Source organism: Eutrigla gurnardus (assembly GCF_963514095.1).
Source record: "Eutrigla gurnardus genome assembly, chromosome: 6".
NCBI classification, from domain to species: Eukaryota; Metazoa; Chordata; class Actinopteri; order Perciformes; family Triglidae; genus Eutrigla; species Eutrigla gurnardus.
In genome coordinates this window covers 24,153,113-24,171,682 of record NC_139920.1, presented here as the reverse complement: position 1 = coordinate 24,171,682, position 18,570 = coordinate 24,153,113, and the positions used below count along the sequence as shown (strand labels likewise).

The window sequence follows — 18,570 nt, the reverse complement described above, 5'->3', positions numbered from 1 at the left end:
TTGCATTTGGATTACTGGTTGAGTGTTAAATTATTCTTAGCCGATAGTGTTTTCTACAGAATAAACCGAGTGTGGCACGTCTAAACAAGCAGAGGTGACCGAGATAAAGCCGGGAAGGTCGGAATGGGAGATGTTTTCTTATTAAGCAAAAACCAGTGTGCAGAATTCCAGCATTTGTCATCCCTTCTTATAATAGAGCACCTTCTTCTAACCTTTAGCCCACTCTGCCACTCCACGTTGACCATGTGGCTTTCTTTGTCTCCTTGTTTCCCGTCCTATCATCGAACGCTTCCTGTTTCTGGGTCTTCAGTTACAGCTCAGCCAGCTTCCACGAGTAGCTCAGGCATGAAACGCAAACATCTAGTAGTATTTGGACCATCTCTAAAAGCCTCCGAGCGCAGTTTACCCTCCTAACCACAGACACTTCACTGGTTTCACAATCTGATTACGATTGACCTCCCAACAACGCGAATGCATAATTCTCCCCGATGCATCTCGATGTATCACATCCTCAGTTTTCTATACTACTGCACGTGGCTACATTTAATCAGTTAATACAGGCGGTCAGATAAAATGACATAATACAAAATACTTTTCAATACCTGCTTTGTCAAAGACTGGAAATCATAATTTGGTCACATTATCTGACAGAGAACACCCTGTTAGTACACAGAGCACCTTCACTGGGCCTGTTTGCAATAATCACCAGGTGTTTGGGATCATTTAACAATCGGAGCGTGATTGTTTTGTCTCCTCACAGGTCCTCAATGCTCAGAAAGCTGGCTACAAGGCAGCCATTGTTCACAATGTGGCGTCTGAGGACTTGATCAGTATGGGATCCAATGATCGTAAGTTACCTCCTCCTCCTTCCCCCTCTCTGTAGCACATCTTAGCATTTAACACCTTACACAGCTACCTGGTTACATGCCTCTGTTTGTTTTCCTCTTCATGCCTGAGCCTGAGGGAATTACTTTTATAGTAAGAAGTCCATTTCGAGTCTCCAGATGTACGCGAGGAAGGATGTGATCCCCTGCAGCACCGTAGTACTCCCTGCTCCATATCGTACTTTCATGATATGATGGTGTCTGGGGTTTGCTTTCAGTTAGCTATCGCCTGTATTCTCACTCGAGACGGTGCAGCACAGTCGTAAAACTATCCTGAAGGCTTCTTGTCCTAGTTTTTTTTAAGATGAGTAGATGTCACAAGCTGACGTGAAGCCGGTTGTTGTTGATGGAAGTTATCCCGGTGCGTCTTCAGCTAACTGACGGTGTGAGCGTGCTTTAGCTGAAGACTGAGCTTCAACGTTTCAACGGGCAAGAAATCTGATAATTCCACGATGTTGCTCATGAAAGTTCTTTCTTAAATATGCTCATTTTTACTACAATTCCCCAAAGTCTGAGTTGACATTTTCCACAACATACTGGTCCGACAGTCAAAAACCCAAAGAGTTATTATTAATCACACAAGAGACCAAGGAAACCTGCAAATATGCATGTTTGAGAAGCTGCAATCAGTTTTTTGGGCGCCAAAATGACGGAGGAAAGGTTTATGCATTCATCAGAATTTGTGAATCAAGCAAATGATTAATTGACTTACTTGTGCAGCGATGAGGTAACCGCATCTCATTTGTCTTCATCAGCAGACGGAGTGAATATACATGGTATATTAAAGGTTTTTTGTTTGTTTTTTTTACCTTTTTTTTAGTGGATGTTATGAAGCAGATTGACATTCCCTCTGTGTTTGTGAGCGAACACACTGCCAACTCTCTGAAAGAAGACTTCACGTATGACAAGGGGTAAGTCTGAACACAAACCTCACTTTCCTGCCCAGGAATGTGTATAGAAGCAGGCGTTTCCTCCTCGGCCTTTCAGCGCGATATCGGGAAGAGATACCTATTTAGTTTTACATCTGCTGTGTGTGTGTGTGTGTGTGTATGTATGAGTGTGTGTGTGTGTGTGTGTGTGGTGTCAGATACCATCCAAATACTGAAAGTTATTCCTAACTCTTATGCCGAGGAATGAACACCAAACATGGTAGTGGCAGTGGAGTTTTGTTAGACTGCTTGCTATTACAAATTTGACGGGTGCCGAGATATCGCTGCTGTCGGGGGGAGTTCTGTGACGAGAAGTAGACCCCATTAACGATTAGTGTGAATGTCATTATGTTGATAGAGGGTCCTGTATGTGACTGTGCACTTTTTTGAAGTGGGACAATATAATTTCGCCGTAATGTTGCCTATTATAACAGCCTCTGTGGAGGTAATGTTCTGTGTGTTTGTATTACCTGCCAACACCTGACAAAGGGCTCTGCTTGTTTTGTCTAGGGGACATGTGGTCCTCATGCCCGACTTCAGCCTGCCCCTGGAATACTATCTGATCCCCTTCCTCATCATTGTGGGAATCTGCCTCATCCTCATTGTTGTGTTCATGGTAGGTACATCTTTAACGTTCTCCTAATGAAGTAGGGAGCATGTTAAATTTTACTTAAATGTAGTTTTACTGAAGGATTTTTGCTCGACTGTTAGAGTTGCTAAATACGATGATCCCCCCACTGCTGTGCATAGATCACTAAGTTTGTCCAGGATCGACACCGGGCTCGGAGGAGCCGTCTACGCAAAGATCAGCTAAAGAAACTCCCCATCCACAAGTACAAGAAAGGTATGGAGGCGATCTCAGACATCTCATTTACTGTATCATTTTAAATAGTTCTGGGTCTGTTTGTTGTTGACCTTACAGTCTGTGGAGTTGCTCCTCTACCACGCTGCTCTTTCTCACATGATTTAACCCGAGGAGAGAGATGTCATCAGTGTATTACGACACTTCATTCCATCCTGGAGCGCTGCACCTTGGAGCTAATCGGATTAATATGGACATGATTTTCTTCCACAAAGCCCTCCGTGGCAGATTAGAGCTCCTCTCTGTTGAGACTGAGACACATGACTGATGGTTTGGAATGTGGTCCTCAGTCATGCCTAGAGGCCTGAGGGGGGTTGAAAGATGAGTGTATTGAGCTTTTCATATCGGACGTGTTGAGTCGATGTACAGTATGTGCTGCTGGTTTGTGAGGAGAGGAAGATATACGAGACTAGATCTTCTAAGTGGAGCTCCTGAAGCCCTTAGAGTCCCGCCTCTGGCTTCCCCCTCTGTCCCGGTACAAGGGTCACATAGGTTATAGCATTGTTTTGCAATGCAAATCCACTTTGTGCTGGTCAAGAGTTGGTCACTGTATTTAGAAGGGGTTTGTGCCAGCTCTGTAGCAGCTTTTTTTTTTTGACTACAATCAGCTGTGCAGGGGAACACCGAGGAGCTATACAGACTACAGGCGGTGCATGATAAGTAGCCCCCTCGCAGTGCTGCTAATTGAGGGGGGTTATGAGTCAGGATGTTCCTTCCCGCCCGGCAGAAACGGATGCACGTGTGACACACCAGCTAAAAGCGGCATGGCTAACTGAGATAGCTTTTTTTTTTGTCACGTCATGCTCTGTGGTTTGTGCGCTTTGGTGTCCGTGCCAGCCCTGACTCAGGGTTTCCACCCGGCACCGCTAAAGCCGACCTTGGCCGCTACGGGGGGGTTTCAGATGTCCAAGAAAAACGGCCTCCAGGGCCGCACAGGTCTGTGCTCCCAGGGAGAGGGACGCCAAATCTCCACCTAATCACCTTCTAAGTCCTGCCCTCTGGAGCACGGCTAGCCTGGCAGAACGCTAGTGGGACACTGCTGCCGTTGTCCAACCCGGTTTATTGTTGGAAAGCGTGCCATGTCAACCCTGAATCTTCAACCAAACTGTTGGTAGTTGAGTTTGCATTGTGGGTAATGTAGGCGCCAGGTTTTGACAAGGAAGTGTATGTGGAAGGGGGAAAAAAAGGCGATCGCTTTGTTTTGGGCTTGCGACAATATTACAGAAGCGCTATGTGTGTAATCAGCATAATACGAGACTCGCTGTCTGTTCAGAAACAAATCCAGCTAGAATCACACAGCTGCTGTTACAGTAGCTCGTCGGCATACCGGCGGTCATTGCTTACAGCACGCTGATGGTGTTGTTTTTCTTTCTCTCATGTGGCCCACATGAGGACTCTTTTTCGCCGTAGCATTTTTTTGAGACAGCTCAGCGCCTCCGAAGTCACTGTGATGCTGGAGATTCACTGCTGTTCCAATCCCCATCCTGAAGACTTGGGCAGCGTGCCTGAACGGGGGGGGGGGGGTTCAGAGCGTGCACGTGCGTGTTTTGCGTACGTGCACAGAGTGGGAAGGATGCCTAATGGCACCACTGGGCCTCCGTTGCAGCAGATAATGCTGAGCTTGGACTCTGGGGGGCTTTGAGCAGATGCAGCCATAGTGAACAGGAACACTGATGCTGTGTTAGTACCAGTACGTTTAAAGCTGCAATCCACCACTTGTGCATGTTGAAGCCATTATGCGAATGTCTTCTGCCGTTCCCATAATGGCCACTAGGTGCTGGCTCCAAGAACCGTAAAGACGTGGCTGAGAAGTCTCCCAACTTGTCTCTTGAGATGCAAAAGACAACATTTTAACAGTGACATCAGAAACCATTTGTGCTTTTATGATTGGGATATGATGATGTATTTTCGGAGTAAAGTAAAGTCACCTCTAGAAGAGATTAACTAGCTCGTCAGTGCCGCTGTGCTGGCAGAATGCCTTTTGTGCTGATGAGTGTGTGAGTCCGCCCACCACCTACCTCATCCGGCAGAGGAGCTCAGACCGGCATCGAGCCAGGCATCCACCTATCTACCAAGTCTGCAAAACACTTTGTCAAACATGCCATTATTGAGTGTGTCCCCCCCCACCCATCTTTTTCTCACACGTATTGCTGCTTTTGAGCATTAATATTTGCTGATAATATTTGAATTCATGTTTCAATCGGCCTTTCTTTTGGACGCTTTTGGATAATAGTCAGAGTTGAATGTATGGAAATGGAGCCAATGGTGAAATGAATAGTATCTAACACAAAGGGAGGCTGTATGGATGAAGCACAAAGCCTTAATGAAAACAGTGCCCGTGTAATCAGCACACAATACCGGTCTGAGCAGCAGCATGCGACATAAGATGTGCGTAAATGTACAGGATTATGTCATACCAGCTGCCACAGCCGTCGGCTGTACAGTGCCGCTCTGCCATTAACTTGACTTAGGCTCTGGGTTTTTATTGCAGAGCCTTGCGTCATCCCCCTACTTAGGCTGCCGCCCGACGCTTGACGGCGAGCTCTGGTCCTCTGGGCGGCGGGATTTTAGGCGTCTACACAAAAAACCAGTGACACATAAAGTGAAATGCAAACTTGGTTGTGGAAAAAACTAGGAGGGGGTTGTTTAAGACTCTTGGTGAGTCAGAGAGAGGCTGGACTCTCCGTCTGACCTCTGAACTCCAGTCTGATCCCTCCCCTCCACCCCCCCTCTCCTTTCTCCCGGCTTTCCACTTCCTAACCATAGGCGTGGAGCTGAGCGCACACACACACACACACACACACACACACTGAACAGAGCAGCTGCAGTGTCTCAGCCGTCTGTGTGTGAGGCATGTTGATGTCAGTACAGAGGAGCTCTCTCTCCACCGGCCTCGGTGCCAGTTGCCCATGTCTGGACGGCTCAACCAGTGGCAAACTGTGACGAGTCGGTTTAGACATTTTTTACTTTGTCACTCTCTCTCTTTCGTTCGCCCCGCTCACTCGGGGAGGTCTGGAGCTCAGTAGGACAGCGTGGTTCCTCTGAGAGCCAGGAATGCTGGCAGGCCAGGCTGATTAATGAAACGTAGACGGGGAGAAGAGCTGGCTCGGGGACTCCTTTTATGATGTGCTACTGGCCCCAAAACGTACATGTAAGGGATTCCCAACAACTGAAAACGTGCATGCGTTGCCAAAACATGAATAAGATGTTGTCGGCCTCGGGAAAATATATTTTACTACCCGACGTCCAAGCTGACTCGAGTCAAAATACCAAAAAAATAAGTAGTTTCTCTCTAAATAAAATGGTAATATTTTATCATTATCGCAATTAGCTACTTGCAGTGTAAATTATCAAAACGTATCTGTTTAACACTTGACACACACTGTGTGCTCACATGTGCAGGTTACATTAATGACATTACTTCTAGAAGCTTCCAGAAATGAGCGTCCACAGCCGGCTCTTTGATCAGCAGGAGTGCTGTAAACCTGGAGGCCTCATCACTGCTGTTTCTTGCCCTTTTATTCATTTAGATTATTTTTTTGTGATGTCTCACCTTTTGACTGCCGTTATTATTACGTTAAGGAACGGTGGCCAAAACTGAAGAAATAAATACCTGAATTACCACGAGGGCATTAGAGTTCAGAGAGTCATTGAACCTTTTTTCTCTGTGTCACTGAGAATAGCTCAGTTCGAGCCACAGTTCAGCGTTTCCTGAGTGTACTCTGGATCCATGCCTGCATAAACGTTCCCGCTCTCTGACTCCGAATGTCCAGCGCTGGGCTTGGAGAGTGAGGAAGAGAGGGGAAAATGGTAGGCTCGCTTGGGATTATGTCCAGAAAGAGAGGACAAGTGTTGGGTTAAAAAAGTAGATGGAGGGGGGGGATGTTTGGGAGAGGAAGAAACAAAAGCTAAAAGTGGGAAAGAGGGAGTTGAAAACATCGACTTGAGCTTGAAGTTGCTGACGCTTGGAGAGGAAAGGAAGAGGAGGAGGGGGAGAGGAGGAGGAGGAAGGAGGGGGGGGCTGGTCGGTATGACTCCCCATCCTTATACGGTCACATGCAGCCCTGGCATGGATACAGAGAGCCCAGTCGGGGAAAACATGCTCATTTAGAGCTTACATAAACACACCGGGCCCACAGCCCTGCTCCCTCCGTCCAGCCCGGGCCAGGGAAGAGGAAGGGAAGGAGAATGAGAAGAACGCTGAGGAATTTGAAAGGGAGTGCGTTAATACATTCCTGAGCTTCTTCTTTTGCGCAAAAGTGACACAGTTAAAAGAATTTAAGGAAATGAGATTTATTCAGCAGCTGGAGTTCCTTATTGTGCCGTCACGTCATGGACACACCTGCTGTCAATGACCTTCAGAGAGACTTGTCTTCTTGCTCCTGCAGACAGATTGCAGTATGATGAGCCGTGCAAATATTAACATTTTTTATTAGTCCTGATTTCATGCATGTTGTTTTATAACTGTGAGGGTCATTGTGGATTATTGCACTTATATTATTGCATATACGATGGCCACAAATCAAACGTACATATTAGATATTGGACGTTTTGGGTTGGCATATTATGTATCAGCGTTTGAACAAATGTTACTTTATTTACCAAGAATTGATACATATGAACAACTTTTGGTTTCGATATCTGAAATCTGAAAGAATCACAAGACCAGCATCATCAGTATTATCAATGCCCAGTATAGTAAATGTGTTGTCTTTTTGAACACAGGGGACAACTACGATGTGTGCGCCATCTGCTTGGACGAATATGAGGAAGGCGATAAACTCCGAGTCCTGCCATGTTCTCATGGTGAGTCTAAAGTGGAGCAACAAATGAAATGCTTTCAATCTTAAGATTTAAAACCTTTTTTTTGGCTGGCAAAATACAGATCCTTTACCCCACATAGCCGGCTTAAACAGGGTTGTTAAATCGCCGTTTGTTCAGAAGACTAATACACTTTTGTGCTGAATGTGCATTTTGTTATCCGCAGCCTACCACAGTAAGTGCGTGGACCCCTGGCTGACCAAAACTAAGAAGACGTGTCCGGTGTGCAAGCAGAAGGTGGTCCCGTCGCAGGGCGACTCCGACTCCGACTCGGAGGAGGGGGAGAGCGGCCCCGACGAGAACGAAGAGGTGTCGGAGAGCACCCCTCTGCTGCGCTCCCTGGCCTCCACCAGCGCCCACTCCTTCGGCACCATGTCGGGGGCGTCGCGGTCCGAGCAAGACCAGGAGTCCTCCGACTACGAGGACGACGACCTGGACAGCAGCGACAGCGAGGAAGAGGTCACCGTGGAGACCGTGGTGGTGCAGATGCAGCAGCCCTGCTCTGAAGGCCACGAGCATGACCTGCCCAGGGCCTGACTAATTCCTGGCACTAAATCCCTCCACCCTTCCCAACCTCTCAGCCACAGAGACTTTCGTTTGGAGGGGGAGGGGGGGTCACGAAACATAATCATCAAGTTTTTTTTTCTGTCACTGCTTACAAGACATTGTAATTTATCCTTCCTACAAGCTCGAATACAAACCTTCAGTTTTATTTTTAACATGATTACAGATAAAGTGCTTTCCGCTTGTCTGTGAGAATATCTTAAGAGCCGCTCGGCTGATTTAACTGACGACAGTGACGTACAGTAGACTTTTATACTGTACTTTATTTAGTCATAAAAAAAAGATGACACAGATAAGTGGAACAGTCCCAGACACACAAGATCATGCTTGTTCAGTAAAAGTACTGTGTATATATAAAAAAGTATAAATCACAATAAGTTACACCTTCTTCTATTATCTCCTATCCTACACGTTTCAGATGACGGGGGGAGTTTCATTATTGTACATACATGTTCATGCTACACTCACACTCCTTGAAACGCTATGCAGCATTTTCTTTGTTTAAAAACAAAAAAAGAATGGAAAGAAATGAACATTCAGCAAGCATAGAAACATTTAAAGCCAATATGGTTTTGCCAATTTATTTCTAGCCTCATGTACGAAGGAGCCGAGGCGCTCCCGTCTGTATGTTGTGCCACGGTTCATCTGTTACAATGAGTCAAACTAAGAGACTGAAGCCAAAAGCCGAGTTGAGAAAACACATTCGGAGTGAAAGAATGTGCTCTCCTTGTGACGTCGAAATTGTGGAGAGACTCTTGAGTGGAAACTATGTCCACGCTGCCTGTGGTTAACTTCTTTTGGCTGCTCTAGACCTATCACTCCTTTTAACACAGTTATTGGTTGATAGGCCTTGTAATACATTTAACTGACCTTATCTAATTTTAATACAGTTTATAGTAAATGCACCTTTTTTTTTCATAACATGGCTTGATTTATTTGTTCATGAATCCTGTTGCCTTTTTTCAGTTGATGTATTTTTGTCGCGTTAGTGTTTTCCTGCTCATGTATGTTCTCAATACAAATTCACTTCAATAAAATGAAAATAACACATGACGAGGAACATTGTCATGGTTAATTATCATTTGCTCAATTTTTTTATGACACTCCAGATTTGATGCAACGTAGCCAATAATCTGACTTCTGTAGACGCCGGTTGGGATCATCATGGTCTTAATTGAAGACCATGGTTAATTAATTAGTTAATTCAGGTGTCTAAGTTCTGGGCTGAGTAAAATAATACATAATAAAAGCCTGCACCCACACTGGCCCTTCTTGGACATCCCTGGTCTAATCTGTTGCCACAATGTGCAGCTGCAGTGAATTCATCGTTGCTTCAGTAATGAGACCATTATCTGATGCAAATCAGCCCGTTTAAGTGCAGCATGGCTCATTAGCAGGTGGCAATTAGGGGACCTCTAGTCAAATATCACCAAATCGTCAGTTTAGAGCGCAATTTTATTACCTCAAAATTAGGGTTTTCCGGGTTGGACTTAGGGTTTTAAGCGCCCCACATGATCCATAACATCCCTACAGAGCGGCTTGGGGCCTTTGCTGCCATTCTACACCGCTTTTCCATTTTTATTTTATAAAAAGGTACCCTAAAAAAAGACACTTTACATTACTGAATGCACCAGTTAAACATTCTCATCCCAAGGTGAGCTTTCAATCATATCACATGACCTTAATCAGCAGTTTACCCAGTTGTCATGGAAATATTCAATTATTTCCCCCCACATGGTTTAAGGCAAATCATCCACGTAGGTTTTCAAGTTGAGTTTCAAACCTCCCATCTGCTGATAGCTGATAAGATCGATACGTTCAGGGCGGCTCCCAATGACCCTCAGGTTGAGATTGTTAACTGTCCGAAATGAACTTTGAAACTCGATTTATTAAAAACCCATGTAAGAACAAAGAACACTACCAGCTACAGATAGTCTACTCAAACCAGCTATCAACAGTGCCGTCAACTAAAGCGTGACTCTGGGAATGATACATTCTTGTCCCAAGGCCCATCTTGTGAAACAGGATTACCGAATCGGCTGGAAAACTGCACCGTTTATTTTAAGATAATGCCAGGATTTACTCTGCAGTCATGCCAACACTGTGGTAATCCCTTTTTCTGACAGACTCCTGTCCAATAGACGATGCAGCTCACATTTCTGGAATTTCTAACATTTTGCCTTATATTGATAAGACCCCGCTTCTTGAGAAGTCCTGCTGTTTGCCCTTTGGACAGTCAGGCTAGCAGTTTCTCTGTATGCAGCTAAGCTAACCGGCTGCTTCACATTTAACAACGATATGGTAGCATCATCTCATCTGAAGAAATCTGTAGTTAATGTTTATGTTGAACTATTCCTTTAAAAAGAGAGGAAGCACTCAGTGTGATGAAATGGGACAAAAACATTTATCTGGTTGGAATAAATTTATTTGATCTGTCTGTAAACAAGGTGATAAATCAATTTATGGCATTTCTTGGTTTTACGCATATGAAATCAGATGCAATAAAGAGAAAAAAAAGTGGTGAAGATAAAAGGAAATTAACATAAATCATCAAACAGGACTTGAAACTGTTTTTTTTTTTATGAGTACACATCCCACAAGGCCTAAACATTGGAGCTGAAGCTAAGAAAAAAAAAAAAGAAAAAGTGCCAATGTAATGACTTGTGGACAGTGGGTAAAATCCATCTTACAACAGCAACAGATCTCTATATTATGGCACAGGATAAACAGGTTCTGCAGTTAAGTTTCAAGACAACCATAAGCGTCTTTGTTCCAACCAATCCCATCTCCCATTGAGTGTCATTTCTACTTTTGAAAGGGGTTTTTTTTTGTCAGTTGGACGTTACAGTTAGATGTACTGAATGCGGACAGACCGTGCGATACCCCAGAGCTCAGCTGACTATAGAGTAAAAGGCAATTTATTCCACAGTTTTGTAGTTGTCAACACAGCATGGGTTTGTACAAATGCATGTTTGTTTTTCTAAACAAAGAAAAAAAATAATGAAGTGAGAATTTTCTTCAGATACTCCCACCCTTACCTCCCCCGTGTCTTCATATTTTTTTAACCATGGTAAGTATTACTATCTGGTTAGTTTTTCCTTCATCAGGAGGAGTTAGTCATCCTTCACGATTTAGAGCAACTGTATAAACACCCGAGCTGCGACAACACTTGGTCCTATAAAAAAGGAAAAACAAAAACAAAAAAAAAACTGTACACAATCCAGATGTTATATGCTGGGAAATCTACTGTCCAAAATGGCAGCCTTTTAAAAAAAAAAACTAAAAAAAAAATATATTACAGGAGCAGGCAAACAAAATAGTATTAAGTGCCTGAGCCATTGTTACTGTGGAATGTCCATGGGGTTTTCATGTAGTCGGGGAGGAGGTTGTGATGACGGGAGGAGAGGTTTCCAGCATTTGGACTAGACCAATGCTCGTGATCGTCAAAAGAGTTGATCCGAGCATCCCCCCCCACACAGACATGCCCCCACCCCCTCCTCCCCACCTTTTATAAAATGTATCCAGGACAGAGCAGATTATCTGAAAGGAGAGGAGTTAGGGGACTGGTTGGTTGGTGTGAAGGGTTTGATGAAGACTAGTCTCCTGTGAGATTTGTAGTGTTGCCTGCTTTGAGCAAACAGGATGTGGAAACAAAAGGGGAAGGGAGGGAGTGTGGATTGGGGGCAACGGTAGGTGAGAGGGAAACAGTGGACCGAGAAGCACGCAGTCTCCCCTCCTCAACTTGATTGGGTAAATGAAGAAGAAGAAGAAAAAAAAAAAAAGACGTGACGAGCTCGGTTACTGCTCCAAAGTCATTGGCTGCTAGGGGAGGAAAAGTGGATGATCGGGTTTAGGGGGGGGGGATAAGTAATGGGCACCATGACAGAAAAGAAAGGAATATCTACTTCAAATTGACACTATAGCTTTCATTGTCTGGGTGTTTGGCCAGAATATGCTGGTCTTGTTTAACTACAGATTTTTCATGACATCCTGTTAGCAACATACTCATCTTTGCTATGGATCAACTTGTAGTGCTTAAGGGGGTAAGAGTACACAGCAAGTGTGTTGAGGGGAGAGGGGGGAGGATAAGAAAATATGGAATAACAAATGGGGAGGAGAGAAAACAGAAAGAGAAAAACAAAGTAACTACCAACTAGGACTGGAAGTAGTGTGAAATGCAACAGGGTGGTAAGGGTGAGCTGCTAGGTGGCTTGGTACAGGCTGCTTTAATATCCGGACTTCCTCAGGTAGTCAGCCATGCCAAATGCTTTCGTGTTGAGGTTCCCGCCATGGACACCTTCCTTCCCCATGACAACTACCAATGCTGGAGTACACAAAGGAAAAAAACAAATTAAAATGGACATGGTGATAACAGGAGTGGAAAAGATATACTTTTATTGCAACCTTGCTAAAATGTGGGGCTACATTGACGAGGACAGCGCCTGAACCTTGCGATTTGTTAGAAATGCTCCATTTGAGGAGGGGGGGTAGACACCGACTTCATAATTTTTTATTTATTTATTTATTTATTTTTTAGGTTTTATGTTTTGTTTTCCTTTTTATTTATTTTTTCCCTCTCCCTCAACTACACCACATAAGCTACCGTGAAAACTATACTAAAACCCTGAATCCCTCAAGTATTTTGCCATCGAGTATGCCTTCTTATTCAATCCGCCTCCATGGACCCCTTCTTTGCCCATTACCAAGACCAAGACTGAAAGAAAAGAAGACAGAAGGGACATTTAGAGAAGGTGCAGAGATCACACAAGTGAAAAGAGAAGAGCACGGAGCCAAAAGCAGCAGGCAGACGAGACAGCTACAGAGCAGGAGAACGCACAAAGAAATAAAGGTCTGAAGGCATCATCAAGCCTAAACATTCATTTTCTTATCAGTGCTGCTGGTGGTGGTGAAACAAGACATCACACATTGAAATCGGGACGACAGCACAAGTACTGCGAGAGAAGAAACGTGAAGGATGCATGCAAAGCCGTTTTTCCAGTCAGGAACAAAGCTCTAGTTTGCCGAGTCACATTATCTGCTCACTTCCACTAGGAGTAAAAGCCATGTTTCATATAGCGCAACTTCTTAATTGGGTGGGGAAAAGGCCAATTGTCCACATCATGCTCTGGCCTCATGGTAAGTACGAGTATTGGACTGGAGTAAAACCAATTCACAAGTTGACAAAATCAGACTACATGCATTAATGCATTGCAAAGCATTTTTTAAAAACATACCTGAAGCTAACTTGCTGCTTATGACAAAAACAATCATGCATTAAGCCCTCTACAAAACTTAAAGAGCTGGACAGTACAGTTTGTTTCTCAAATTATGTTTCAAATGAACCCGATTAGATCATTATCTTTCCAAAAACACTACATCTTCTGAAAGCACAAATAGCAATGCTCATCATATAAACATCCTATATCTATACTGATGTATTTGGTCCGACATATCTTGGCAACAAGCCCCAGCCAAAGTTTGTGCATTGTAAGTTTACGAATCATCTCCTTTCCAAATTTATATAGACGAAATCGACCAGGCAATGTACAAATGTCGTAATACTACAATCGGTATCCATCATCACCCTGTCTGTACTTCTTAGTTTACCACACTCCACTTGGAGAGACTAGCCCTCGTTTCACCTGTAATCAATACACACCATGCCAGCAGCAAAGACTATGAAAGTGAAAGTCCTATGGGATACTAAAAACCATGACTAAAGCAGCACACGTGCAGATACAGCAGCATGCTTGTGGTACCTCTCCTCAATACACTTAAGAGCCCTGAAGTGCCTGAATAAGTATTTTACCAGGAATAGAGTGGAAGCATGTGAGCAGGGGAACAGATTCATACTTTTGAGGGTAGGGAGTGTTAACCAGGAAAAGAAAGACGCATGCAGTTCAGAAAGATCTTGGGAAATCTTGGCCCAAAGAGTGAGAATCAGAACCAGTAAGTTTTAGTAGTGTCTGGGAAAAGTGGGGAGGACAGGGCATTAAGGCCCATACAGGCAACATGAAAACTCACCCTTAGTCAAGGCCCTAAAAAAGGGACTTAATCCTTTGTATCATACAAAAAATAGCCATTTAGGAAATTGATCAAGCAACTTGTTACATTTGATCAAATCTGAATTTTCATATAAACAAATATGCTTATATTTTACTTGTTTGCTTTAAGTACTTTATTTCCTTTGGGGTGAAATGTTGCAACTATGCAAGGCACAAATCACATGCCAGCTTTACTGCTTTTCTGGTTGACAAGCATCCCGCTTGCTGAAGTTGAAGCCAACTGATATATCTTCAAATTTGACTGATGAAAACTAATGGATGTTGAAGTTTAAGGCTGAACAGTACCCTAGTATGGATTAGCATTTCATCGACTTTAATTAGGCAACCTTTTCCACAAATTCAATGCTGTTTTTTTAATATAGTTTTATCAAAGACATTGTCATAATGCGTGGTATTACCAAAAGGAAATTTAAATCATTCAATTAAATATGTCATAAGAAAACAAAATATTTCTAGACAACTGATATAGAAGATGGTTTACTAGAGAAAACAGTAAGAAACATGCAGTCAATAACAGGATTGTTATCATGTAATATGCAAGATGGCTAGTCTACCCAGTGCTAACAAAACATTATCCAAATTATATAAAAACTGCAATACAGCTAAAATTGACAACTATTAGAATGGAAGACTTAATTTAAGGGAATTACCCATTCACCCTCACCCATTGACAATCTTTATATGAATTTGCCCCCTCTAAAACAAAGTAGGTACTATTGCAGATTACTTTTAGCTGGGACACAGTTCTTCAACATTAAATTAATTTCAATTACAACATCCTGTGATTTTAACATTTTTTTTTTTTTTTTAAATCATTGTCTTATATTGAGGAAAGGTGCATTCAAGATCTATCCCACATGCATGGACGACACACAAGTCTAAATGTAGCTAAATAGCACTATGTCTAAGCAGGCTACGCTGTCACTGCAGCACTACTAAAACGTTTGTGATAAACACTTAATGTGGTGCTCACCTTTGGTGGCTTTGGCTACAGAAATGTTGTATGTTGACTCTCCTCCTTGACTCTTTGTCCGGATGTCCATTGTCCAGTCCCCCTCAATGTGGATGCTGTCCCTGATTACGGAGCACTTTTTATTGCCTAAGGTTATCCCACAGGTGAAGAATGTTGTGCGTTCCTTTCCCGTTATCACGTCGATTTCCTCAGGCTAGAGAAAACAAAATCAAGAAGTCAGGTACATCTTTTAAATTCGAAAGGTCTATTAATGCAGACAGAAAGTCCTAGTCTTTTCCATTTGTGGGCGTTTTTTCATTGCTCTCGAACATAATTCTCATTTACTGCACCAAATGTGGGCGCTGTGAAGCCTTTGAAGACTGATTAAATGCTATACAAAAAAAAACACGTTATTCCTCAGCCTCTCCTTGGCTCCAAATTTTCTCCTTTTCCCTCTATAAACAATGCCTTGCAGTGGTAACACTGGACACACCCTGATTTTTGCATAATGTATGGAGCAGCTAATTTTTTTTCAAAAACTCAATTTACACACGACCTTGTCACAAAATGTCTTTTAAACATTTTTTAGTTAATCAAAAACTAAGTGTGATAATTGTCTCATCTGCAGGTTAACTGAGCCAGTTTCCTTACTTAATCCCAAAACAGACAACAGCTATGATGGAGATATCATCTTTCCATCTATCTGAGAGAAGATGTGCAAAATACTGACTTGTGGATTTTCATTAAGTCATACATCTCTTACTTGCAAGTGTACTTTTAACTATTCACTCCTGGAACTAGTTGCATGCAATTGTGGCGGTCTAGGATTTAAAGCATGTCCCACTGCATCCATTTATGGCACTAGTGCAGCAGCTTAATGTGAAAAGTTCAAAATGCATTCTTCATATACATTTACAGAGGAATTAACCGTATTCCCGAAAATGAGACATTGTCTGTACTGGGAGCAGAAGCACACCATCCTGGAAAGTTTATTATGGTGCAAGATAAGTAACAGTCAAAATGCATTGGGCATACTTCAAGCGACACTAAATGCAACAAGGAGATGTATGCATAAAGTGATGCATGAGGAAATTCAATTAAGAAATGTGGACACACTGTTCCTGAATACATATTTGACTAATTTCTCAGTTACCAAACTAATCCAAACTTCACAAATGCAATATAAAAAAAAGTTATGAAATCTCAAAAGGCCCACTACATAATGCTGAGAATTCAGGGAGGTATAAAAAAGGCCTCGTTGTTTTAAAAACATGCCCTTAAACCCTAGTTATTCTTTGAACCAATCTGCAGAACAAAAGGCGTTGCCCCTCCACTCCAGAAGTGCACAGTCACGGCACACGCGAAACCCTTCAGGAAAAATCGAGAAACGCAAAGGATTTCTACTGGCTCAGATAACGGTAGCATGGCGGCTAACTAGCGAGCTAGCTAGCTATATGGTCGGGCCTAGTCAAATTAATTACATGCACCGCCTTTCACCCGGTGGAAGTCGAATGAGACATTCGCAAACTTTTACGTAGTTTCACACATTCTCGTTCAGCTTTCTGCATCACGACAGACGATTTTGTTTAGCACATGTTTCCGGGTCTGCGGAAAAAACCCACACAAAAAACAGGATGGCTAACGCTAGCAGCAAGCCGGCTCTGGTTTCACGTGAGCGTCCCCCACACTACCACACGGACAAGGAAACGCGAGAATATCGAATCAATTAATCAATTCGAGTTTAAATTGAGAAAGAAAACGCAACATTAACATAACTCGGCGGCCCGAGTGGACACTCCCAAGTAACCTCTGCAGCGGCACACTCGTTCACATGTCTGTAGCATGGCGTATCCGTTCATAGACAACATGCTTATGAAAAGGACACGTTTAGTCAGATTCAACTACACAAAAGTATTTTAATTACCGTCTTCAAGTTTACTTAACATACAAAATGGAGGCTGGAAGAATTATCGGAGACTATTATCCAGCCATGTTACATTGCACATAAACGCGACCACCTATTGAGGTCTACGTGTGGTAACTTAAAGACGTTAGATGTATATATATATTTTTTTTTAAACGTGTACAAATGTCGACCATTGCTACAAATTATAACCGGGGGATCTGACAATCTGAAATAGCTTCCATGAAAGAAATGAATGGGAGAGCACCCGCCATCTTGGAAAATAAGGGGCGGTCGCGGCAGTGATTCACAGACGCCGTGTAGGGAAAAAACGGGCGACCAACGGTCGCGCCAGAGCGTTCAGAACGCGTGTTAGCACCGCTAACTTTGCGCTATTAGCGTTAGCTAATAATGAATTTTCCAACGGGAATGACCAGCCTGATTTGAGCTAACGGCGAGGTGGGAGTTTTTGCTCAGCAACGTTAACTTACCCGACAATGCTGCTGGAAGATGGGCATGCAGCACACAAAAAAAGGCAGCATTTAAATTAACTGGGCATTGGTTTAGAATAAATTCTCATGCCTCCGCCCGTCTTATCTGACCTGTAGACACAAACAGCACACACGGCTAATCGAAGCTAGCTCCCTTGCTAACGTTAGCCTTTTTTAGCCTAAGTTCGCGGTACCGTTAGTCTTGGTTATCCCCGGCTGGTGGGGTAGCTCTTTTTTGTTTTAATGGGAACGGTGAAACTGTATCGTACCGATAAATATCTCGCAAAGGGATGAAACAGAAAAAAAACGACTAGTGTGTGGGGGTTTTGAAAAGCAGAAAGGGTGCATACGTGCCAATGCATCTTGATTGACCAACGGATACCATGTGTACCACACACACACACTCGCCTTATTCACATTCAACAAGGCCTGGCTATGCAGACAAACACTCCTGCGTCCACAAATGTACATTTTTCTCCCGTGTAACCCCCAGATACTGACACACACAGCATACTAACCGTCATGCAGGCAAATGGACCGCCGGCAGACGATGCCCAGACGTATTTGGCGTCCGTGTACCCAACAATGGCCGCGTCCTGACAGTTGCCATCAGCCATCAGGTTCTCCACGTAGGTTTGCCAGGACATATTTGTGAAATTAGTTGTAAGATGGGGAAAAAATACGGAGGGTAGAGTAAGGTCACAAACGTCTCTTGAGCGACGGAAAAAAGCAGTGAGGAAGCTGTGTTTATCAGTGGTCTAAAGGGCCTCCAGCAGACAGAACCCCCGACTCCGTCACGTCCCGGCTTTCTTCTGGTCTAGGCAATGAAGAGAAGCCGCTGCAATCGGACTGGCGCTTGGGTGTAGTCCTCGCGAAATCCCTCCGCCTAGGTCGTTCTACGCCCTACCGCCCGATTGAATAATATACTATGTGGCGGATGGATATATAGTGGCAAAAAGAAAGCGAGACAGACTATTTTTTCTCATAAAACATAAATTATTTGTTTCAGCTACCGTTTTTGTTATACTTTTATGACTCGTTCGATTTTTTGGGGAGGTGAAATCAATTAAGATACATATACTTAATATTGCAAATATAA

The 18,570-nt window shown here is 43.4% G+C and overlaps 2 protein-coding genes across 3 annotated transcripts in view; one reads left to right on the top strand and one right to left on the bottom strand.

Annotated features, from left to right (window-relative positions):
- Window positions 1-11,820, top strand: part of rnf13 (ring finger protein 13) — a 33,316-nt gene extending 21,496 nt beyond the window's left edge. Inside the window, exons 5-10 of the mRNA XM_084012072.1 lie at window positions 761-848; window positions 1,705-1,795; window positions 2,324-2,429; window positions 2,564-2,657; window positions 7,401-7,481; window positions 7,663-11,820. Of these exons, the coding sequence (XP_083868198.1) occupies window positions 761-848; window positions 1,705-1,795; window positions 2,324-2,429; window positions 2,564-2,657; window positions 7,401-7,481; window positions 7,663-8,033 (831 nt within the window). The 3' untranslated portion in view covers window positions 8,034-11,820. The remainder of the gene's footprint in view (window positions 1-760; window positions 849-1,704; window positions 1,796-2,323; window positions 2,430-2,563; window positions 2,658-7,400; window positions 7,482-7,662) is intronic.
- On the bottom strand, window positions 10,464-18,340 carry pfn2b (profilin 2b). 2 transcript variants are annotated; one of them, XM_084012073.1, is made up of 3 exons: window positions 17,990-18,326; window positions 15,099-15,291; window positions 10,464-12,384 (listed from the first exon to the last, which is right to left on the bottom strand). In XM_084012073.1, the coding sequence occupies exons 1-3, from the start codon at window positions 18,116-18,118 to the stop codon at window positions 12,287-12,289; spliced, it is 420 nt and encodes a 139-aa protein (XP_083868199.1). In that variant the 5' UTR covers window positions 18,119-18,326; the 3' UTR covers window positions 10,464-12,286. The 2 variants fall into 2 exon arrangements, with proteins under 2 accessions (XP_083868199.1, XP_083868200.1); XM_084012074.1 differs by lacking the exon at window positions 10,464-12,384 and adding an exon at window positions 12,587-12,774 and having other exon boundaries at window positions 17,990-18,340.
- Between the last annotated feature and the right edge of the window lie 230 nt (window positions 18,341-18,570).